Source organism: Rana temporaria, chromosome 11 (assembly GCF_905171775.1).
Source record: "Rana temporaria chromosome 11, aRanTem1.1, whole genome shotgun sequence".
Taxonomy (NCBI): domain Eukaryota; kingdom Metazoa; phylum Chordata; class Amphibia; order Anura; family Ranidae; genus Rana; species Rana temporaria.
The window spans coordinates 54,906,688-54,932,119 of NC_053499.1; the positions used below are offsets into that span (position 1 = coordinate 54,906,688).

At 43.0% G+C, this 25,432-nt stretch overlaps 1 protein-coding gene across 4 annotated transcripts in view; it reads left to right on the plus strand.

Annotated features, from left to right (window-relative positions):
• Window positions 1-25,432, plus strand: part of SYVN1 (synoviolin 1) — a 47,124-nt gene that overhangs the window by 8,465 nt on the left and 13,227 nt on the right. For all 4 annotated transcript variants that reach the window (XM_040328543.1, XM_040328540.1, XM_040328539.1 and 1 more), the window contains 5 exons: window positions 14,005-14,159; window positions 16,354-16,446; window positions 19,413-19,565; window positions 22,107-22,155; window positions 23,146-23,249. In XM_040328543.1, the coding sequence (XP_040184477.1) occupies window positions 14,016-14,159; window positions 16,354-16,446; window positions 19,413-19,565; window positions 22,107-22,155; window positions 23,146-23,249 (543 nt within the window). In that variant the 5' untranslated portion in view covers window positions 14,005-14,015. The remainder of the gene's footprint in view (window positions 1-14,004; window positions 14,160-16,353; window positions 16,447-19,412; window positions 19,566-22,106; window positions 22,156-23,145; window positions 23,250-25,432) is intronic.

Below are 25,432 nucleotides of genomic sequence, written 5' to 3' on the forward strand. Positions count from 1 at the left end.
CACTGGGGAAGTATGAAGCTGCAATGTAAAATAAATGCTTCTTTTTTTTTTTCTTTTTTTTTACCTGCAAAGTGTGTGTGGTGTAGTATAAATATATATATTCTGCATGTATGCCTTGGATTAGAGGACCGCTGTACACTGGTAGACATCTCCCTGGTTGGGAAATGTTCTCTTGATTTGCATTATGGTGGGTTTGGCAAGTCTCACACATTTTGACATTTTTATTTATAAATTTTGACCAATTTTATAGCTTGCAAAGATGCACAACAAAAATGCATATATTTTAGTTTCTTTATTACAGAGCAGATTCTGGATTGTCTGTAGCATTTTGTTATGTGGTATTACCTGTTTCCAACATGTCTGCTGTAACAAAGCTGGCCAGCAATAAATGTGTGTTGTTGGCAATGGACGTTTTCTTGTTTGCACAGCTAGCAAAGACTGCATTGGTTTACTTTTAAGCTGTGTAAATTGTACATGGTAGGCTTATCAGATCTGCCATTGAAACAAAATGGCCTAATTTAATTGTGTATATTTAAAGGAAACTGCAATTCCATTACGTTTTAGCTCTTTAACCTCCCTGGCGGTATGATTCTTTTAGATTTTAGATGCCGAAAGCGGTACACTTATTTTGCATGGAAATATGGTGTTTTAGATTGCAGGCCTGTAATTCTTAGGAATAACTCACCTAAATCTGTCCAAACCAGAGTCTAGTAGACTATGATAAAGTTTGAAACACAAAATTATAATATAATAAATAATAACAAAGAATAATTTAATAATAACAATACTTTTTATTCAATAAATCTCAACAAATAATATTCAGAAACTCTGATTTTTTTTTTTTTGGGGGGGGGGGGTGTCAAACAAGGGTACAAAATCATTATTCACTAAACGTCTTGGGTATGAAAAATTTTAAAGCAAGGTACAGCGCAAAGTCCAACGTCGCAGTTGGGACAATAGAAACGCGTTTCTTTACGGATTTTTCTTCCGTTGTCATCACGTTTGGAGCAGCAAACCACACAAATCCTAGTGGGTGGAATGTGGTCCAAAAAAATGATGACCAGTCAGTCGTTCAGGGTTCACAACACCAGCAGCCGGACGTCCAGATCGGTTTACCGCTGTTGGCGTTTGGTGCTTCAGAAAGATTAGTTCTGCCACCTTCCACACAAAGTCAATTTTTTTTCATCAGGATGAAGGCATTGTTCCAAAAGATGTCAATTTTTTTTTTTATAGTACTTTTTCTGCTGCTTCCTCATCGCTGGGTAAAAGGTTATGGCCTGGTCAGCTCTGTCCACACCTCCCATACTGTGGTTGTAGTCCAACACAACCTGTGGCTTCATAACATCCTTTCCACCTTTGGTATGTACCATGGCGGTCGAGGTGTTATGGACTGTGCTCATAAGGGACACGTCTTTTTTGTCCCGCCACTTCAGTGCCAACATTTTCCCTTTTTGCCATGCAGCTACTTCTCCTTTCCCAAGCTTTTTGTTGGAAAATGCTGACGGCATGTCAAGCCGGTTAGGCCTCACGGTCCCATAAGCGTCCGTCTTATTTTGGATAAGGAACTCGTACAGTTCTGGGGAGGTATACAAATTGTCTGTGGTGACACAGTAGCCCTGGTTTAGCAAGGGCTCTATCAAGGAAAGAACCAAAGCGATTGCCATCCCAAAACCGCTGAATCGCTGGCAGAATTTGGTCTATTTCACACAGCATAAATTATTTTATGCCAAAGCGAGCGCGCTTTGATGCAATGAATTGTATCCAGCTGAGCCTACCTTTTGTAGGCCATGAGACTTTCATCGATGGTAATGTCTCTCTCAGAAATATAGGTCCGCTGGAAATTCTGCAAAATAATCTGGTAAACATCCCAATTTTTTTTCAGCTTTGGAGCTGGATGAGAACTCTCATCAAAGTCCTCATTATTTTCAAAGTGCAAATATTTCATTATCAATGAAAATCTGTACTCTGACATGACGGTTCCAAAAAAAGGTGTGGCCAATAATTTATTGGTTGTCCAATACCATTTTTGCAGGGGTTTCCCCACCACTCCCTGTAAAATGATGAGGCCAAGAAACTTCCAGATGTCGTCGCTGGTTACAGGCTCCCATTTTCTGCACCTTGAAAATCGCTGATGGGTAGCAGCTTGTTTTTCCTGGTATCGATTTGTCTCCAAAACTATTTTGGCGATCACTTCAGTGGTCAAAAAAAGTTGGAGGTATTCCAAGGGATTGTCATCCTCAACGACCACTTTTATCCCAGGTGCTCCTGTAAATGGAAATCTTGGGGGCGATGCATGTTCCGTACCGCAATCAATTCCGCACATCGCTGGGCACAGTCGCAGGATCGTCGCTCATATCACTTTCTGCGTCTGATGACAAACTTTTCCACGCGTCGCTGTCACTCAGCTCCTCAGCAAAAGTTCCGTGTCGCTGTTTTGCAGCAGTTCGCATAGCGATTTTGAGGTAGAGGCGCGCTTTGCCATGAACGCTGTGCAGTTTACAGACACAGGTACAGTAAATCTGCAGACAAGGGCACTGGAGAAGGCACTGGGGGGCAATCAAAGGTCACTGTCTATTATTTTTGTATCGGTGTGTGTTTTTTTTTTTTTTATTTTGTTTCTACTTATACTGGTTTGAATTTCGTGCCGTCCGCCCCCCCCCCCCCCCCCCCCCCCCCCCCCCCCCGTTTTGCGACGCTCGCAGGGAAGGGAGTCAGAGGAACACAGTGCATCGGGCGGACATCCATGCACTGTGGAAAAACAATTGCTGGATCGCAGGGAAAAGGTAAGTAACCTCTGTCTGCATCCAGCGAGGTAAGCCCGAGTGTGGCTCGGGGTTACCGATCGTAGCTTAAAAATCTCACCCCGAGCCACATTCGGGAATACCGCCAGGAGGGTTAATGGGATTAAGACACTGCTGGAGTTTCACAAAGGGAGTTATTTACTTTAAAGTGCAGTCACTGTAGATCTGAGGGGGACATGCAAGGAAAATAAACATCATTTTTGCTTGCACATGATTGGATGATAAAATTAGCAGATCTTCTCCTAATTTCAGAGCTTCCCCTCAGATCTACAGCGACTGCACTTGTAGTGCAGAGTGGATTTCCCTTTAGTATATCGGCCCCAAAGACTGCAGGAAGGAAACGCTGTTCTTGTTGTCCAAGGCAATCAGATTCCAACTGTCATATTTTTTTCCATAGAAGTTGGAAGTAACAATATTATTGGTTACTGTGGACTAGAGCTGGATGATTAATCAACCAGAATCGTTATTTATTTATTTTTCCCCTTGCTATCTTGACAAAGTATTTCCCGATCTTTCTATGCAGAGAATTCTCTCTGTTCTGCTGAAGCCAACAGCTCAAAAGAAAGGAAGAAAAAATCCGGGCAGTCTGACAAGTATCACAGCGTTCTTTAGCAGTGGAATGTTAAGTCTAAACATTGTAACAATTTGTCCTTTACATCAAAGGAATAGACTTGGGTGTGTAAATGAGGAAAGTTTAACCACTTAAACTTTGAGACATCTACCCATTCACATAGCGCCGCACGGCTCGGGCATGCGCAGTAGGGAATTGGGCAGCGAAGCCGCAACGCTTAACTTCCTAATTTCCCTCACATTGATTGCTCGGCTTCGGCTGCCGACATCGTGGGCACCCTGGAAAGGTAAGTGTCCTTATTAAAAGTCAGCAGCTACAGTGTTTGTAGCTGCTGACTTTTTTTAATGTGTGGTGTTTTTTTTTTGTTTTTTTTAAATATTCTACTGTTAACTTTTGGATAGTAAACGTTGTTTTTTTTTTTTTCTGCCGGCAAATACCTTATACAGCCCACTTCCTGTTTGGGGGTGAAAATGACAAACAAAATATAGTGTAGCGCAGCCAAAAATCAATAAATTAAGTCCACATAATATCAAATTCCACCATTGTGCATCTTTCAGTGACCGTTCATTAATACCCAGTGACTACCACCTCTAGCTAGAATGCCTGCTCACCTCCAAAAGTTGACCCCACTACAGAGTTACATACGCCTGGAATAATATCTCTCAGAATACCTCTGGGAAACGACTCCTCCTGATGTTCCTGGGCAAGATAGACCTTCTCCCGGGTTCTCGCTATGTAGGCCCCACTACAGAGACACACGTCTGGTGTAATATCTCTCAGGATGCCTCAGGAACACAACTCCTCATCCCAATGTACCTAGACAGCTCGGACCTCCTGGGACCTCATTCCATCATGTGTGGCCATATAAAGGCAAACCATAGCACTCTCTGCTAGTAATATTTATTTAAAACTTAACTTGGGGATTAAAAATACTCACTTAAAAATGTGAAAAACCTGCATCCATTATGATGTGAACGGAGAAAAGACGCACTGAATGGCGGTGCGCTCTTTGAGCTTCTTCAGCGGGTCTGCTGAAAAACTAGGTCTGCTGAAGCACTATGGTTTGCCTTTGTCTTTATAAGGCCACACATGACGAAATGAGATCCCAGGAGGAGGTCAGAGCTGTCCAGGTACATTGGGATGAGGAGTCGTGTTCCCGAAGCACTTCCTGATGAAGTTATAGACGAAACGTATGTCAAGGTGGTACCTGGGCACGCACAGCATCAACTTCCAGTCCCGCTGGTTCTCTGATGCCAGAGGTGGAACGCACGCCAGCTTCCCCAGCGAGGACGCATCTTTATTTCCGTACAGCCTCAGTGCCGGGACGTGGGCACTTTTCCAAGTAAGGAGCCATTCAGCACTGTGTTATATTAAATATTTTAATAAATGGTATCATGCTATGGCGGTCTCCTTCTTTTTTGCCTCGCTTAATGACGCTCCAAGTTAAAGCGGAGGTTCACCCTCAAAATGAACTTTCCAGCATCCTTAAAGCGGAAGTAAACCCATCAATTTAACAGTTTGAAAAAGCAGTTACATTCCTGGCATGCCGGGAATGCTAACTGTCACATTGGTTGTGCTCTCAACCAAACTGTCAAACCATCCAATGGCTGGTGTCATAACTGATCACATGTGCAGCATCATGGCAGTTGAAGATTAAACAGAGGCCAAGATGCGCCTTAGCAGCCGTCAATCAACTCCTCTTCGCTTAGAAACGCCCATTCCCCGCAGGATTCCCCGCTCGGAGCCGGAAAACAAGGGCTCATATAACGATAAGTACAAGTAAAAAAAAAAAACAGCATACTGCAGATGTTAGCAGTATGCTACAGCTAATGTCAAAAAGTTGATTTTTGGGTGAACTTCCGCTTTAAGCTGCACTCAAGGAACTAAGGGAACATTTGCCACAGTTTGTCCATTTTGTGACAACAAAGCTCCATTTGACCTCCTTTTCTAACGAAAAAGGTCAACGACATCTGGTAAGGTGCCATCCTTTTTATGCACCTTAATTGGTGAAGGTGGAAACCCTCTCTTTCTTTGCACAACGCGAATTGAAGGAAATCTGAGCACTATCAATATCATTCATGCACTTTTTATGGACACTTTATTAACTCATTGTTATATTGCAACGGACTTATTTGTGTTTGATCTATGCATGATATGTTCTGATGCAGAATTGGCAACCATTCACTCAATTGGGTGGTGAATAGCCACTGCACTGTTGGCACATTTTATATATATATATATATATATATATATATATATATATATATATATATATATATATATATATATATATATATATATATATATATATATATATATATATATATATATATATATATATATATATATATATATATATATATATATATATATTTATATTATTTATTTATTTAATTTCATTATTGTCATATAGTATTATATGTTGCATGCACTTGTAGACTTGTTTAGCGCCCCCTGCTTTATTTTCAAGCCTAATAGTTGGCTAATACATTTTGTTGTTGTATGTATGTTTTCACATTGTCTGGGGGGAAAAAAGAGCCTAGGCTTATGACATCATACACGGCTCTCTAGTGAGGGGGGAATGAGTCATAAGAGGGCCAATGAGCGCTGCAGATCTGGATGTTTGCCTGTGTAAATCCAGGAAGTGAACAGACAGCAGGTTCACCTGCCCACAGTTAAAATGATTGCAGCCAGACTCGGTGGAGGAATATTTCTGCAGCATATTTGGCAAATACAGAATCACAGTATATATTAAATATGTAAAGTGTTGGAGGGAAGCTTCAGAATGCCGAGGCAGTTCCTCTTTAAAGCGGGGGTTCACCCTATAAACCCCAAAAAAAAAAATTTTTTTCTCTTCTACCATAAAAATCAGGCATTGTAGCGCGAGCTACAGTATGCCTGTCCCGATTTTTTTTTTTTTTTTTTTTTATATCCCCGTACTCACCTTGTACTCGTACATCGAAGATACCGACTCCCCTCGGGGAATGGGCGTGCCTATGGAGACGGAGGATGATTGACGGCCGGCTCTGGCGCGTCACGCTTCTCCGGAAATAGCCGAAATAGGCTTGGCTCTTCACGGCGCCTGCGCATAGCCTGTGCGCAGGCGCCGTGAAGAGCCGAGACCTACTCCGGCTGTCTTCGGGGAGAGTGACGTGCCAGGGCCGGCCGTCAATCATCCTCCCTCTCCATAGGCACGCCCATTCCCCGCGGGAGCCGAAATCTTTAATGTACGAGTACACAGTGAGTATGGGGGTAAAAAAATCGCTACAGGCATACTGTAGCTCGCGCTACAATGCCTGTCTCGATGGAAAAATCATGTCAGTGAGGGTGAACCACCGCTTTAAGTATCGTAGTTTGTTGTCCTTCCACGAACGTTTGCAGTTGTAAAGCATGACATGTTTGGTATCTATTTACTCTGCATAACGTAATGTTTTTGCAGAATGTAAAAAAATTGGGCTAACTTTATTGTGGGGTGTGTTTTTTTTTTTTTTTTTTTTTTTTTTTTAATTGCGTTTGTATATAAATATTGCAACGGCCGCTATTTAATTCTCTAGGAGATATATAATATTATGTGTTTTCTAGCAACAAATACATATTTTTTTTTTACTTGTAAACAACAAATGTCAGTAAAAAAAAAGGCACATGTTGTTTTTTTGACTGGTTAAAGCATAACTAAAGGGTAAATACTTACCCAATAATCCCTCACCGGCATCTTCTGAGTCTTTGGGCCTTTTCATTGGCTGGCAGGAAATGACATCACTTCTACGCATGAACTAGATACAGCAGCACTCGGACCAGCCCTGGTACTCTATGCTGAGCTGGACAGATCAGATAAGAGCGCTGAAGAAGATAGTGAACAGGTAGGTAGTTTCATTCTCCCCCACCTTTCTTTTGTAACGTCTTGTCGCATATTTGAAGCAAAGCTAAACACTTGTCACAGTGGGGTTATTTACTAAAACCGAAGAGTACAAAATCTGGTGCAGCTCTGCCTAGAAACCAATTTACTTTCAGTTTTTATTTTTGTTTTTTTTTTCTTGTCAAAGCTTAATTGAACAACCTGAATTTAGAAGCTGGTTGGCATCATACACAGCTGCACCAGATTCTGTGTGCACTCTTTTTAGTAAATCTCCCTAGTCCTGTCTACAATCTGCTTTGGCCTATCAACAGCTGTGTAGTTCAAGGGCCTGCTTGTTTGGATACAAGATGATTGGATAGTTTAGATCAGAGGTGGGCAAACTACGGCCCGCGGGCCGTATACGGCCCGGCGGACCTTTTAATCCGGCCCCCGGGCCGATCGCTAGAAATCTGAATTTGAAGTCTGAATTTGCAGCCGAAAGATTTGCTGGTATTAGCCGCACCTATTTCCCGCCCCCCCCCCCCCGCTGGTGCAGCCGAAGAAACCCGTGGGGGTTAGCTGCGCCTCCTTTCCCGCCCCCTGCTGATTCAGCCGAAGAAGCCATTGGAGCTGGCCACGCTTCCTTTCCCCGCCCCCCGCTGACGGCATTCCCAGCCGCCCGTCACCACGTGGAGTGAGTGTCCCCGAATTCAAAAAAGTCCCCCAATTCCCGCCAAGTAATGACCCGGTCCCGACTCCTCATCTCACACTGTGCACACTGCACAGGCTGCTGTAGGAGACCTGAGACGGCCGAGGACTGCAGGCAGCAAAACACTGACAGGACAGAGATTTCATCATCATCATCATCATCAGGTACTTGCTTGTGGGGATGCTGGCAGCAATTGATGGCACACTGGCAGCAATTGATGGCACACTGGTGGCACACTGACAGCAATTGATGGCACACTGGCAGCAATTGATGGCACACTGGTGGCACACTGGCAGCAATTGATGGCACACTGGCACCAATTGATGGCACACTGGCAGCAATTGATGGCACACTGGTGGCACACTGGCAGCAATTGATGGCACACTGGCAGCAATTGATGGCACACTGGCAGCAATTGATGGCACACTGGTGGCAATTGATGGCACACTGGCAGCAATTGATGGCACACTGGCAGCAATTGATGGCACACTGGCAGCAATTGATGGCACACTGGCAGCAATTGATGGCACACTGGTGGCACACTGGCAGCAATTGATGGCACACTGGCAGCAATTGATGGCACACTGGCAGCAATTGATGGCACACTGGTGGCACACTGACAGCAATTGATGGCACACTGGCAGCAATTGATGGCACACTGGTTTATGTATGTCTTAGTGATTGATTAACATCACAACTTCATTGATTTGAAATTGATACCCTTATTTTTTGTATGATTTTTGCTTTTGCTCATCACTGCCACACACATGCAGCCATGCATTGCACATGTGTGGCAGTAATGAGCAAAACTAAAAATCATACAAAAAAAAAGCTATCAATGAAGTTGTGATGTGAATCAATCACTAAGACATACATAAACCATAATTTATGACACGGCATACATTGTCGTTTGGCAGGACTTTATGGGGACAATGTCTGCAGTCTCTGATCCTCTCTAGTATCATGTCTGCAGTCTCTGATCCTCTCTGGTATCATGTGCACAGTCTCTGATCCTCTCTGGTATCATGTGCGCAGTCTCTGATCCTCTCTGGTATCATGTGCGCAGTCTCTGATCCTCTCTGGTATCATGTCCGCAGTCTCTGATCCTCTCTGGAAATTTTCACTAATATGAGTCACAAATAGTGAAAAATGTTCATTGTTTTGGGAAATTTTGTTTAATAAATTAAAAAAAAATTCTTGTAAGGCAACCTCACTTTTTCATTGTTTAACTATAACAAGTACTCGTACCAGTTGTCCAACAATGATATTTATTGCTTTTTATAAAGAAATACAATTGATTTTATGCAGTATTTAGTTTAGCCTTTTGGCCCGGCCCTCCAAAATATTTTTAGTTTCTCATGTGGCCCCATCGAAAAAATAATTGCCCACCCCTGGTTTAGATACTTATATTGCATAGTGTGGGTCGTTTTATGCTTCTCCATGCACAAGCCTGTTTTTGTTTTGATTTTAGTGTGGCTTCACCAGCATCATCTATTCACAGGGATCAGTGAATGGAAGGACTACAAGTCCCATCTTCCACCCTAGCAGAGTGTCTGCTTGATCTGAATGGAGCACCACACTTTTTTTTTTTTTTTTTTTTTTTAAGTACATGGGTTTTCACTGCCTCCAGCCTCCTGAAGTTCCATACCTCTGTACAGATCTGTGGCTAGGGGAACAATCTCTGGCTTGGTTCACACCTATGCTTTTGATCTATTTCTGCAGTGCTTTTGCGTTTTTTGCACACATTATTTTACCACGATTTTATTTTTATTTTTTTATTTTTTTGGGGTGGGGTGGGGGGGCCAGTCTGTTGTTGGGCAGATTAAAAAAACTGAAAATGCAAATTGTGGCAAAAACGCACTGCACGCTTTTCTGCAGCTTCTCCATATTTTTTATTTTTTTTATTCAAACAAAAAAGCAATGTTTTGTCTTTTTGAGGCTGGGTTCACACCTATGCGAATTGAATGCGGGTTTTCTCCGCATTGAATTTGCATAGCGGGAGAATGTGGCTCTCTATGGAGCCGGTTCACATACCTCCGCAGCGGGTCCGGACTGAAATTGGACCTGAACCAGCACGCACCGGACCCCTGCTGAGCGCCGCAGTGTGAACCCGGCCTAAAAGTCCCTGACCTGCTATGCTTCTTCTTTTTTACTTTGTTGTGCCGGTGTGCACCGCTGTCCTGTGATCATGGTATCTGTTTAGAACTATACGAAGAATGTCTATGTGGATTGCAGGACTTCACACGAACAATGCCACTGTTGTCTGTTTTCCATTGTGGGTTGCTGCAAACCATGTATTGGTACCGCTCACCTCAGATGGTTACGAAGGTCTTATGTATCCTTATGACCGTAAGTTCCCATTCACGTGTGCATTGGAAAGCACAAGTGTCTGTGCACTGCAATGCAGCACATTTTTTTTTTATTTTTTTCATAATGGCTGGAGGCCCATTGGACTCAGTGGTAATGCATGTATGCTTTCAGACCAAATAGTTTGTTATTGGCCAACATGAAATATGCAGGACCGCAAACGAAAATGCATAATGTTGACATGCGTCAATGTACATTAAAAAACACAAAATTGTGAACCTAACCTAGATCCCTATTTATGCAGTTATGGAGATGGTTCTTGGTGCACACTTTATTCCATGATCTCTGTTTTATGTGTACCAAGGACTTGGCTCTGAGGCCCCATTCACACTTCTAGCTGGAGGAGAAAAAAAATCAATTATTGGTTCACGTCTCCACTCAAAAGTTCTGGAGATTTATTTATTTTTGTAGCACAAATCAGGCAGATCGTTGCATGTGCTCCCCCCCCCCTTTTTTTTTTTTTAATATAGAAACTCATGGACACACTTTGGTCTCAGCGTTTTCATGCATTTTGTCACCCAGTGTTTGTCTGCTCAAATGCAAAAATTAAATTATGATAAATTAAAATAATACAAATAAATAAACATAACCCTAATACTAATATGAACCCCTACCATAAAGCAAATAATTAAACCCCCAACACCTTACAAAAAAGTAAAAAAATATATATATATATATATATATATATATATATATATATATATATATATATATATATATATATATATATATATATATATATATATATATACATACACATACACGGAAAAAGATGAAAAATATAGTGACATATGATGAAACGGATTATCCTTTCCTCTATTGGCTAATTTTAAAATGCCAAAGCAAAATGCTGTACACAAATGCTCAAACGCACGCATACAATGCTTGGAAAAAAATGCTCAAAAGCGCTACGCTCAGGTGTAAATGCAGCCGGATTCTAATTAGCAGGAAAATGAATATCATGCATTTTTAATAGTGTTTTGCTTAAATTCTACTAAGGATGAACATAGAAAGTATTAAAGTATCTTCATACGTTAAAGGACCATCAATACCTGTGACTATTTTGGGTGTTGGTTGTTGATCAAGCTGCCTGTTGGGCTATGATTCCTATCACAGACTCTAAAGACCACCAAGTTCCGTTGAAAAGACTAAAGATGTGATGTCAACTCTTAAAGCCAGGAATTCAGCCTCTTTGGAAAATGTTCTGTATTACTAGGGATTAAGTCCAATGGGGTGCATGCCACCTTGTGGATTTATTATTTTAACCCCTTCTTGCAGCCGCCTCCTGGCCCTTTAAGAACTTCTGGATGCTGGGAGGCATTGGGGTCATGTGATTGGCTGTCACAGTGGTCACATCGCAAGTGTGCATTGGGAACTTTGCTGGGAGCATGCTCTCAGCACAGTGTTGTGTTTACATATATGCGGCCTCTCCACATTAAAGCTCCCCCCACCAAGAGATCGCATATATGTGCATAACCGGCAAGAAGATGCTGATTTACAGAGAGCGTAGCTATTGCTATATATAATACAACAAACCTGTGCGCCTCTGGAAATGTGCGAAGTAGAGTGCTGCAAGCTGCTGTACACCTCCTTTTTCCAAGTGGAAAATAGTAAAAAAGTTCAACTATAGTTGGGTTGGTGCTGCGCTCTTAAGCCTAGGTTCACACTGCTGCGAATTCAAAATCGCGGTAAAATGCACGATTTTACCGCGATTTTGCCGCGATTTCGGCCGCAATTTAATGTAAATCGTGGCCCGAAATCGCAAAAAGTAGTACAGGAACTACTTTTTGAAATCGCAGATGCGGCGTCGCACTGATTAGGACAGTGCCATTGCCGCCGATTTGAGATGCGATTTGACATGTCAAATCGCATCTCAAATCGTTCCAAATCGTACCCAGTGTGAACCAGGGCTAAAGCTGAGTTCCACCCACTTTTTTCAACTAGATCTTAAAACAAAGACTACACCTCCACCACTCGTTTTTTGTATATTATTGAAGTACCTTGTGTACTTCCGCCCCAGCATCACTGTGGTCCATGGTGTCATTTCCTACTGCTCACCCACTGGGATATGTGTGTATCCCAGAAGAAGCCATTCGGGAAGCGCTGCGCGACTCGCACATTAGGAAACTGTCAGAGAAGCCTGCAGGCTCCATTGCCGGTTCCCTTAGTTAAAATGGTGGCGGCTGAACCCGATCCATTGTACTGGGGGGGGGGGGGGCAGACATCGTGGGCTTATTAAAAGCAGCTACATTTTTTTGTAGCTGCTGACTTTAAAAATAAAATAAAAAATAAATTGCGGCTGGACACTTTGACAAAAACATATACTAAACTCAAATATGCCAAAATAAGTTCACTTAAACTTGCTACAGGTGATTGCCATCTATTCCCTTGTAAATTGCAAATTCCAACATAAACCATGAATGTATATTTGCTTTAAATGATAGACACATATTTTTATTTATTTTATTTATGTATTCGCCTTTTTTTAAATTAAAGCGTTTAACCCAAAAAAACTAAATATTGACCCTGTTTTAAAGTATTTTTCTACAGCACCGTGCTTGTGCTGTGTCATTGGGCCCTCTGTAATACCTGGTTATTTCTGCCATCCCCTCTATAAACTGACCACGGTGTATCAGGGCTGCTGAGCCCTGACACTGTGGTCTGTTTACGTGTCATCTGCAGCCTGCTATCTGCTCTCCTCACCTGTGTCCTCTCCCCCCTCCCTCTCTGTCAGCTCTTTGTGTGAGCCCCCCCTCCCTTTCTATCACAGTTCTGAGCAGTGCACACATTACTGCTCCCAATCACTGGAGCGCCAGCTCCTCTGCTAGGATTACATGTTCTATATGCCATTTATTCTAAATTTCTTCTTATAAATAGTTTTTTTTTATTCTCCCCGATCAGGGGGTCATGTGACCGCGTGGGCTCTTCCTCCGATGTTTGTATTTTAGAGGGAGATCACGTGACCACCCAGCAGACATCAGAGGGAGATCTGGGCCCTCCCTCTGTAATACAAATATCGGAGAGAAACCACGCCAGGGCAGTCGCATGACCGCTCATAGGGGATACGAAAAACTGTATTTGCAAGAGGAATTTTAGAAAATGGCATCTAGTATATAAAACATGTAATCCTAGCAGAGGGTCTGGCAGTGGCTGTGTGCACTGCCTTAACAACCCCTTTAATATCATTAATTTTAAATGAATATGAATTCCCCCCCCCCTCTTTTTTTTTGATCTGCAAAATGCAGATTATTCTATTTTTGTCTGATAATTTTACACGTATCTCTGACAAGTAATAGTTATGGTGTCGCAAGCGATGTGAAGATGCTTATCTGATTTGCCCCACCCAGCAGAAAGGTAACCAACAGATATGGCCCTCTGACCATGTGAACAAGGCCTTGCAAGTTTTCTTATTGGAAGATTTCCTCTCATCTAATTTCAGGTTTCCCATCACTATCTGTCCCAGTGATGATGGTCACCAAATGAGTGAATCTCCCCCAACAGGGATGCAGCCGACAATAATAACTTAACAAAAGTTATCACAGTTCCTTCTCCATACAAAACGAATAATGTGCTTTAGCTTCACGTTTCCTCTAGTGTAGTATATGGGCTGTTTTTATGTTTTTATTTTTTTTTATTTCAATAAGTAAGAATATAAAGCACTACGGAAGGTCCTGTCCTCTTCAGAATGATCACATAACATTTCTCTTTCTGATTCCTACAGGGTGCTTCCCCATGTTCCGTGTGATGATGAGGACGGCAATGATGACGAGTGCCAGTCTGGCACTCACAGCTGCAGTGGTGGCACATGCTTATTACCTCAAGCACCAGTTCTACCCAACAGTTGTGTACCTCACCAAATCAAGCCCCAGCATGGCGGTGAGTAAAATGAGACCAGTAAAGTCAGAATGACAAAGCAATGCAAAACATTTTGAGGTTATTTTCCCTATAGTGGGTCCCATTTCCTAATGCAGCACATAAATCTTTAGATCTAGTTGTGCCCCTGATCTCTCGTGTGGGATCAAACTGTTAAAGGGAAGCTATGGTTTTATAGTATAAAATTTAACATTTTTAAATCCTGAGGCAATCCATATAAACTGGAGTCCAGTGATGCAAGACAGAAGTGCAAAATCACTACAGCTTCTTAACTTGTAAAAGTTAAACCACATAACCTTACTTTGAGTTCCTATGAAGTGTGGATGCATGAATCGGTATCAAACAACATAGGTGTTATCATTTGTGTGTTAAAGGAAAGGGGGGGAAAAAAAACCCTGATGCTCTTTAGGTAGAACAGTGGAACCTTGGATTATGAGCATAATCCATTCCAGGAGAATGCTTATAATCCAAAGCACTGGCTTATCAAAGCGAGTTTCCCCATAGAAGTCAATAGGAAATTTAAAAAAAATTCTGCATTTACTTCTATGGCATGCAATACCGCATGTAGCCAGAGGTGGGGGGGCACCAGAGAGACTCGGAAATACTCGGAGATCGTTCAGCTGCATTCGGAAAGACTCTGAGTTTTTCCGAACGGCTCCGATTGGCTCCAGCGCCCACACACCTCTGGCCAAATGCGGTACTGCACACTGCAGAGGCTTGAATCTTGCTCGTTTTGTGACACCACACTCGCAAACCGAGTCAGGATTTTCTTTAAATTGCTTGTATTGCGGAAAGCTTGTTAACCGCGTTACTCGCAATCCGAGGTTTAACTGTATAACCAATATGTTTTTACAAAGGGGACCTTTTGTTTGCATGCGCATTCTTGCAGTGCTTCCAGAAATGTATATAGAACTCAATGGTTCAGTACACATGAATACTTGGTGAATGCTGTCCTCCTGACTGTTCGATAAAGTCCAAACAGGAGAACTCTGCTCCAAACCTAATTGCTGTCATCGGACAAAGGTACGTCCGGTGCTGGTCTAAAGAGCCCACCTCCACTCAGCCTACCACTAAGAATATTCCACAAAGTCTGCACACTGATGCTGTTACTCCACAAGAAGTTTTTTTCAGCTGGAATAGACATGCAGAAACTCCCCCACTTGTAGACGTCCCTCGCAGCAGTTTTCCCCCGATTTGGACTTGTACTTGTACTTTTCCTTCCGTCTGGCAGATCGGGTGACAACGGACTCTACGGTCCGTCGTCATCCGATTCCCCCATAAGGGAGAGCGTCGATCTGGTAGGTCAGTGCCTGCACAGTGTAAAGAGACAGACCTGTCATCTGCCTGCTCAGCGGGGATCGACGGAGCAAACCTCACTGAGAAAAGCAGAGCCCGCTCCGATCCACCCCGTGTGAAAGGGCCCTTAGGAGTGGCTGGAGTAAAGACTCATCAATATACTGCACTTATTTTAAAACCAACAAAGATATTACAATAAGTCATTAAAGGGTCACTAAAGGAATTTTTTTTTTTTTTTTTTGCTAAATAGCTTCCTTTACCTTACTGCAGTCCTGGTTTCATGTCCTCATTGTTCGTTTTTGCTTTGATGTTGCTGTAATTCCTCTCTGTTCTGGACACTTCCTGGTTGTCGGTTTCCTGATCACCACAGTACTGGGAGATTTCTCACTGTGGTGACTAATCAAGGAGGTGCGATTACTGTGTGTCAGCACCAATCCAGTTTCGTTTTGCAAAACCTTCACTGCCCTCTATTGGCTCTCTGGCTCTGTACATCAGAGAACCAGGAAACAACAGCAAAAACAAAACTAAACTGTAGGTACATTATATGATTGGTTTTTATCTATTTTTAATCATTTTTTAAAGGAATCGGTTAACTTTTATGTCTCTATACCCTGTAAACAGTCATTTCAGCAAAAATGTTTTTTTCCTTGAGTGACCCTTTAACAAAAAGGCATAACTGACTCCAAGGAGACACACATGAGAGCGCTCTCTTACCACCTGTATACATAATGTATAATTCTCTTGGTGGTTTAGTCAACCTCACTGGTGGGGCTACAAAGCACCTTTTGTGTAAATTCAGAATGGAGCCACTGAACTGTCAGACAATACCTGATATATACTTGATAAGGGAAATGTTAAAACCTAGTGTGCATCTAACAAAAAAATCTGTTTTTGCTTTTAGGTTCTCTATATACAAGCATTTGTTCTGGTCTTCCTGTTAGGAAAGTTTATGGGGAAGGTTTTCTTTGGTCAATTGAGAGCAGCTGAGATGGAGGTAAGCTGATAATTTGGCACGTTGTCTGGTATGTTCTCTAATTTGTATGTATGCTGAATAAGACCCAGGCTATGATCATTTCAAGCTGGATTTCTGTTGTTCAGTTATTACCCAACATTTGAGTGTGGCAACATCTTCTCTGTAATTGGTTTGTAGAAATTGCCAGTGCAACACTTAAAGCGGGGGTTCACCCTATAAACGCAAAAAAAAAAATGTTTCTTTCTTCTACCACAAAATCAGGCATTGTAGCGCGAGCTACAGTATGCCTGTCCCGATTTTTTTATCCCCGTACTCACCTTGTACTCGTACATCGAAGATACCGACTCCCCTCGGGGAATGGGCGTGCCTATGGAGACGGAGGATGATTGACGGCCGGCTCTGGCGCGTCACGCTTCTCCGGAAATAGCCGAAATAGGCTTGGCTCTTCACGGCGCCTGCGCATTGCCTGTGCGCAGGCGCCGTGAAGAGCCGAGACCTACTCCGGCTGTCTTCGGGGAGAGTGACGTGCCAGGGCCGGCCGTCAATCATCCTCCCTCTCCATAGGCACGCCCATTCCCCGCGGGAGCCGAAATCTTTAATGTACGAGTACACAGTGAGTACGGGGGTAAAAAAATCGGGACAGGCATACTGTAGCTCGCGCTACAATGCCTGTCTCGATGGAAAAATCATGTCAGTGAGGGTGAACTACCGCTTTAAGCAGCCCATAGATGGGTATTTTTTTATCATTCAACCAGTGGGATAAACAGAAAAAAATGACTCTCTTCCCCCATCCACACACCATGTGAATGGGGGAATGCTCCCTACTCAGCTATTGTATCCTGACAATGCGGAGACTTCCTCCTCACCGTCGGAATACACTAATCGGCACTGCCAGCTCTAGACAGCAAGTAGATCGACTTCTGTTCAACCTCCCTGCCCATACATGGACCAAAATCCAGCTAGTCCCTGCAGAACTGGCCAAATTTCGATCCCTGTATGGCCAGTTTTACTAAGAGTAAAGAAAATCCATGTTCAAACCATAATCCCCTAATGTCTCTGTTTTTATAGTAGTCAACTTTTCTGCTCCCCTCTGTTATCCTGACTCACTGCAGCCATCTTTAATTGCCGATACATCTGATAATAGAAGAATAATAGACACGCCTCCTACCTTCCAACCATGCAGTGCTTGGTGTCTGTGCAGTTAATTGCAAGACCAGATCATGGTGAAGGTGTTTGTCTAGTATGAACAGGTACTGACTATAATAGTTTGGTCTGTTCTTGCCTGGAACTTTTAACGGCCAGGTTCACTTTTTTAAGAAAATAAATAAATAATAAAAATATATATATATATATTTATATATATATATATTTTTTTTTTTTTCCACAAGAGCCTGCAAAGCATTTGCACCTGCGATCAGCAGATTGTGGGTGCAATGTCAGGCTCCTGCAGATATGCCCTCTAGCTTTGTGTCTGCACCTCCATAAAGCTGGAGGAAGAGTCAGTGGACTAAAATTGCGCTGATCACCATCCATTAAGAACAACAAGCTGTCTGTCGGAGTGGCAGATGGGACTTGTAGTTTATTAATTCACAGATCCTTGTGAATGACTTGGCAATGGAGATGGGGGTGCTTCCGAACATGTTACACCCTAAATACAGATGTGACATGTTCCAAAACTGATATTATCCTTTAAACATGCAGCAGAATTGGGGTGGCAGACGGGGAACGGTAAGTTATGGCACCACACTGTATATTTGTAGGGTTATTTTGGTTTGATATTTTATCATGGTGGGAGAACATTTCTAAAGTGGTTCTAAAGGCAGAAGTTTTTTATCTTAATGCATTCTATGTGTTCAGCACCCACCTAATACTTACTGTATTTATCGGCGTATAATACGCACAGGCGTATAACACGCACCCTAACTTTAAGAGGGGAGTTTCAGGGAAAAAACTTTCCACAGCCCCCTGCGTATAACACGCAGGCACAGTTTACCCTCTATCTTCAGGGTAAAAAAGTGAGCGTTATATATGCCAATAAATGCAGTACTTACTTGAGCCCCATCTCAATCCAGAGATGTTGCATGAGGCTCATCTGTCCAGGGCTCCCTCTTGATTGGCTGAGACAGCAGCAGTGCGCCACTGGCTCTCGCTGCTGTCATTGAAAGTAAGTGAGTTAATGAGGAGAGAGGGGGTGGGGCTGAGCTGCTGCTCTGTGTCTTAATAGACACACGGAGCAGCGGCTTGGCTTGGGTGGCCCCATAGCAAGCTGTTTGCTGTGAGGGCACTTGATAGGAGGGGGGGGGGGGCAGGAGCAGCAAAGGGGGACCCAAGAAAAGGAGGATCTGGGCAGCTCTGTGCAAACCCAACTGCAAAGAGGAGGCAAGTATAACATGTTTGGTTTACAAAAAAAAAAAAACAACAAGCCTCTATCACTTTAAAACTGAATTCCAGACAAACCGCTGCATGGTTAAAATTACCTTGTGAAACAATTGGTAATTCTCTACAGTGTCTTGTGATCTGCACCACCCTGCAGATTAAACTGCAGATAAGTCAAACCTGTATTCTGATTAAAACTAGGTGTTGCTATTCTTCTCTAGAAAAGTCTCCCATTTCTCCCATGGGAAGGTATACTATGGAAACCTAGTATTCCTTGGTTTGGAATTGCATGCTCCATAGAAGGCCATTTCCAGCTTTACGTTTTCATCATCAAAAAAAAAAATCTTTGTACAATGACTGTAACTGTTAGCCTTTATTTTATTATATGTATTGTATTCTGGACTTTTGGTAGAATCAGTAGATTGCCCACCAATCTGCAATCTAGAAATTGCATATAATACAATACCATAGATCTATTAACATTAAGTTAATGTTATGTATTCTCTCAAGTAGAAAACAGTTAACATTTGTTCTTTATGTATCCAATCTGACATTCTCTGTGTAGTAACATATCTTTGTTCTCTTTTTTTGCTGTGCTTTTCTGGTGTCAGCACCTTCTGGAGCGCTCCTGGTACGCTGTTACAGAAACATGTTTGGCTTTCACAGTGTTCCGGGATGATTTCAGCCCTCGTTTTGTAGCACTTTTCACTCTTCTGCTGTTCCTCAAATGTTTCCACTGGCTAGCCGAGGATCGTGTGGATTTTGTAAGTGTGTTTTTTTATTTTTTTTATTATTATTAATATTGCATACCAGTAACATGAAATACATTTGGTCTCTCTGCTTACCTTTTTTTTTTAAAAAACTTTGTAAAATATGACAAAGCGATCAAGTGATGGTGTTGTATGTTTAGTGAATGCTTCTTGGACTCCTTTTGGCATTGTAAGTGACCTACATTGGTGGTTCTCAACCTCAGACCTCAAGTACCCCCAACAGGCCATGTTTTCAGCTTTTCCTTTACTTTGCACAGCTGCTTTAAATCAATATCATTGACATGGTATTCAAAAGGGAAATTTTATCTAATGCCCCTTTCACACTGGGGCGGGAGCGTCGGTGTGGTAAAGCACCACTATTTTTAGCTTTATCGTCATTTTCGCGGCTCTATTCGGCCACTAGTGGGGAGCTTTTACCCCCCACTAGCGGCCGAGACAGGGTTAAAACCACCACAAAGCGCCTCTGCCAGCGGTATAGCCGCGGTGCCCCATTAATTTCAATGGGCAGGAGCAGTATACACACCGCTCCAAAGATGCGGCTAGCAGGACTTTTTTTTACCGTCCTGCTAACGCACCGCTTCAGTGTGAAAGCCTTGGGGGCGTTCACACTGGAGACACAGCAGCGGCTGTTTCAGGTCACTTTGCAGGCGCTTTTTTAGCGTTGTATCGCCTGCAAAGCGACCCAGTGTGAAAGGGGTCTTGGGGAAGTTCCCAAAACATGGCCCGCTGGGAGTGCTTGAGGACCACTGACCTACATAACATGATAAAGGGTGGGTGAAGGGTTTCCTTGGTTATGTTTTGCTGGTATGGGGGAAAAAAAAGTATCAATAAAATTGCTGCCTTTTAGGAAATCAGTTATGAGAGTAATGTAGGGACCTGAGCTGCTCACTTCTTTCTGAAAATTATATTTGACTGGCTACCATGCATTAACGGTAATGCCAAATAATATAGACTTCTAGCACAACTAAAGGCACTTTACTTGCCTCCGCTCTAATGGTCTGGGTGCCAGTCTTCAGGCATCTCCATTGGCCAGTGTAGGATGATGTAACTCCTGCGCAGAAGTCTGTCATCCCGGCACTCAGGGACTGCGCTGATGTAAGCTGAGCTGTGCATGCACAACTCCATTTATGTGACGCAGAAGATTGCATGCAGGGAGGTGTATTTTCTCACAGAAGAGACACTGCATCTTTCTTCTGCTGTAATGGCCTACTCAGTCTGTTGTAAAATGCATTCAGTTCCACTTCAGTATCATGGCCATTCATCGCTAGGCTGGTCAGTGATGCAAGGATGGTGTGATGGTAGTCAAAGGGTTGAAGCAAGTTTACAGCTGCAATAACAGTGGTGAGCTTGTGTTAATTGTAATCTATAAGCCTCCTTGTAAGTAATTTTGATGGCAGGTACCATTCTCCCCTGCTGTCGACCTTGGTCCTGGTTTTATTTCACATTCTGGATTGTGGTTTGGGAGATTAGAGGGTTTCATGTTCACCATTCGCCTTTTGTTGTGCATGACCCAGAATGTCAATGGACTGGAGAAGACAATTGAGTACTGATCTTTCCTTTTATAGGAAACCTGCTGTGGGGGAGGAGGAAGGAGACTGCCTTTGTTTGCTGTTTTTTTTTTTTTTTTTCCAAAGTGCTAGTTGTCTGGCCATGATGCTGACTCCACTTACTACAATATTTGGAGTTGCTAAAAATTATGCATATTAGGAATTTTGGCTTTTCTCCAACATTCTGTTCTGCATACCAGGCCAGTGGCAGAATTGGTAGCCTTTTGTACAGTATATCTCTCCTAACAGATTTAAATGGGGTGTTTTTTTTTTTTTCCAAAAGTCACTGCATGATTCCCTGGCACACCATTGGATAAGAAGGGAGATACCAGCTGCGGGGATATGCAATTAGCGGACCTCCAGCTGTTGCAGAACTACGATTCCCATGAGGCATAGCAAGACTCTGACAGCCACAAGCATAACACCCAGAGGCAGAGGCATGATGGGACTTGTAGTTTTGCAACAGCTGGAGGTCCGCTAATTGCATATCCCTGAGCTATAGGCTTGGAAAGTTGGGGTTTTTCTCTGTGTAGGAACAGAAAGTAATTCTTACTCCCGCATCACCATCATTCCCATAAAAAACCTTAGTTTGTTGTATCTTTTGTTTGTTATATAATTGTAGAATATGACTGTTGGGGTGGAAATGATTTTATAAGCACAATAAAAAATAATTCAATGCAGTTTTGCACTTCCACTGGGCAGCTCCAAGGGTCAAATCCCTTTGGGTGATTTCCATTCAAAGTGGAACATTCCATGTGATTAATAAAAATAAACTTTAAAAGTAACGCTGTTATGCATAAAACAATTATCAAATGGCATGTTTTGATTTGTAATGGGGATGTGAGTAAACCTCCATAGGACAGTATAGAAATTTGTAGTGTTCCATGTCATGTAACACATTTTGCCAGAGTGCATGTAAACAGATGGGACTGTGGGGTAGCTACAGGTTTTGTGATTGCTTTATAATTGCATTCTTGCTTTATTACAGATGGAACGCAGTCCAAACATTTCCTGGTTGTTTCATTTCCGTATTCTTGGTAGGTGAGATTTTTAATTTACATGTGGAAATATGCATTTTAAATGTCTCCATACACATAACCAGGGCCGTCCTAATAGCATCATGGGCCCCTGGGCAAAGTAATGCTCTGGGGCCCCTACAATGGGGACAGTGCAGGTTAACAGAAATCAAGTAGGTAGGGGATATCTAGGGTGAAGAGGGGTCAGAGTGCTAGGGGGACATCTGCGATGTAAAGGGGCAGACCAGGCTCAAGGACAAGCTGCTTTGGGGAAAGGGCAAGGGCCGCTGGGCAGTGCGCAGGTGTGCCCTCTCATTAAGACAGCCCTGCATATAACAGTTGATGCTTTATTACATGAGGACTCCATGAATGACGGCTCAAATTTCAATGATTGTCACGCAATAAATTTGCGGGAAACCTGTCGCCCAAAATTAGCTCTTTTTTTTTTTTTTTTGGGTGACATGCTTCTTCCCGCAATGCGTATTGCCGCGATTGCAGCACGATTTATCGCAGCAGAGCCGCCCCACGCTTTGAGGTAGCATTCAAGTGAATGGCATCTCGCATGCGAGTCCTGCAATTTGTCATTCACACGTCAGCGCTTTCAAATCGCGGGCAGATTCACAGCAAATCTGCCTGCGATTCAAAACACTGAAGTGTGAGTGCAGCCTAAACGCTTATGGCATAAACCTCTGATAGAGCAGTTCAGTATCGCTTCTTCTTTCGTGACCGTTATGTGTTTTGCATACAGCTGTATTTACTATAAATAACTTTTAAAAGTCAAAACTGTTCCCAGGCTGCCAGTCTCCATTGTGGTGTCTACGCTCTATTTTCCATAATATTCCTTGCATGTGTATTGCATCAGCCACTGTATTCAATAGTGTTATTGTATTAACAAGCCTTGTTTCTCTTCTCCTCTTTGTATTTGTTTGAAATTAGTATGATCATTAACATTACCATTTTTCTTTTTTACTATTTGTACTTACTGTGCTTGTCACGCTTTTTCTCTTCCAGCACTAATGCTTTTGCTGGGTGTTCTGGATGTTCTTTTTGTGTCTCATGCTTATCACAGTCTGGTCACCCGTGGGGCATCTGTTCAGCTAGTCTTTGGCTTTGAGGTAAGTAAATAATCATACCCAGACTAGGGTACCTGTAGGGTTGGTCAGGTACATAAAGATTGGATTTACCAATCCTTCAGCCATAGCCCTGGCTAATTTTAGGTGATGTCCATGTATGTATTTTTTTATCTATTGCAAGTATTTTGTATTGCGCAAGCAATTTATGCAGAGCTTTACATTTTGTCCTCAAGGAGCTTACAATCTAAGGTCCCTACCTCGCATGCTTGCATACAGATAATGACAATGAAACCTTTCTAATTGGTGCGACTCAGAAAAAGGGTCCTGCACTACTTTGGGGTGACTTCATCCCAACTTGCATTGACTTCTGTTCATTGCGGCTTGCTTGCGACTTCATTAAGTCATGCAGGATGTTGGCTGTCAAAGTCGCACCACTTTGAAGCCACTTGACTGTGAACCGGCACTTACCCTACCAACATAGCTTCTGTAAGCTTGGCCCCTCCCTCTTGAGTGCCCCCACAGCAAGCGGCTTGCTATGGGGGCACACAAGCTGAGTCGCCGCTCACTGTGCCTATTCAAACACAGCTCCGACCTGGTCCAATCTCTCCTGATTGGCTAGCTGAATTTGACAACAGCGGGAGCCAGTGGCGCCGCTGCTCTGTCAGCCAATTGGGAGGGAGAATCTTGAACGGCAGAGACACTTGTGGGCATCGCTGGACAGAGTGACCTCAGTTAAGTATTAGGGAGGCGGAGGGGGGCTGTTGCACACAGAAGGCTTTTTATCTTCGACTGCTTTCACACTGGGGCCGCAGCCGTGTTGGCGCTAAAGCGCCGCTCGTCTTGGTGGCGCTTTCCGTCCACTGGGGAGGGCTGTGCTTTTAACCCCAAAGAAGGGGTTAAAATTCCTGTGTTGCTGCACTGAAGTGCTTTTCAGGAGCTTCGGAAGCACTGCCCATTCATTCCAATGGGAAGGGCGTTTTGGGATGCTGCTTGTGGGACTTATTGGAATGTTCTGGAAGCGCACTGCCTCAATTTGAGAAGTCACACTGTAATGTCGGTTTTCAGGCGCTTTGCAGAGGCCATTTCCAGCGCAAAAGCTCCTGAAAACCAGCCCAGTGTGAAAGGGGTCTAAATGCATAGAATTCTGACTTTACAATCCCTTTTTTAAAGGTGCAGGACACACCGGAAGCATAACAAAGCTTAATGGTAACTGAAGACCTCCTAGTGTGTATCTGCATCAAAACCAGCAAGCAAAACAAAAATGACAACCGCTCTGATCAATGTGTTACTAGCATTTTAAAGTAAGGTGAACATGGACAGGACAGTTCACAGAACAAAAAAAATAAAAATGTTCCCTGTAAATCTTACCAGCTAGCCAGCAAAAAAAAACAAAAAACGATCTATACTGCTTAAACAATTTGTTTTGAGGTTTTTGTTGCATACCTTTGCAAAAATAGGAGGCCACACACTCTTACCAAGGCCCTGTGAAGTGCAGTTCCTTCCTCTAGTCCAGAGGCGGCTCTTTAATTGGGCAAATTAGGTGGTCGCCTAACTTACCCAATGCATTACCACAGTTTTGAGGGACAGGGGACCTCAACGCTGATGTGCTCAGGCAGCGTTAAGAGCTCTGACTCAGGAGCGGGGCCACCAGCGTCCCTAACCAGTAAATATTGGTGACACCACTCCTTGTGACGTCAATCACAAGGGGGCAGGTTCACCAGGTGACATCACCAGGTGCCCCCGCCCCTTAGTTATTAAAGAGCAGGATCTGGGGCCACCTTGTTAAAGGGGGCTTCCAGATTTCGTTAAGCCCCCTGCCTGCAGACCCCCACAACCGCAGCCAGATTTGTGGGGAAGAGGCCCTTGTCCTTTTAATTTTTCCCATCATGGGTGTGAGTGGGGCCCCATGTCAAGTTTTTGCCTAAGGCTTTACAAAGCCTAGAGCCGCCTCTGCTCTAGTCTAACGGAGTTCCAAACTTGAGGCTTGTATGGCAATGAATACAATTACAAACGGTATGCCTAAAATAATTATCTGGCTAGTTTTTATGTTCATAAGTAGGAAGCTCCAAATGCTAAACAATACCTCCTTATTAAAAATACAAAATCTGAACAATTGTTTGACTTGAGCCTGTATATCACATTTTTCTGCAGAAACGTTTTTCTTGAACTCGATTGCCCCTAAAATATACGGTATATCTTGTATTTGTATCAACAATGCTGTGTGC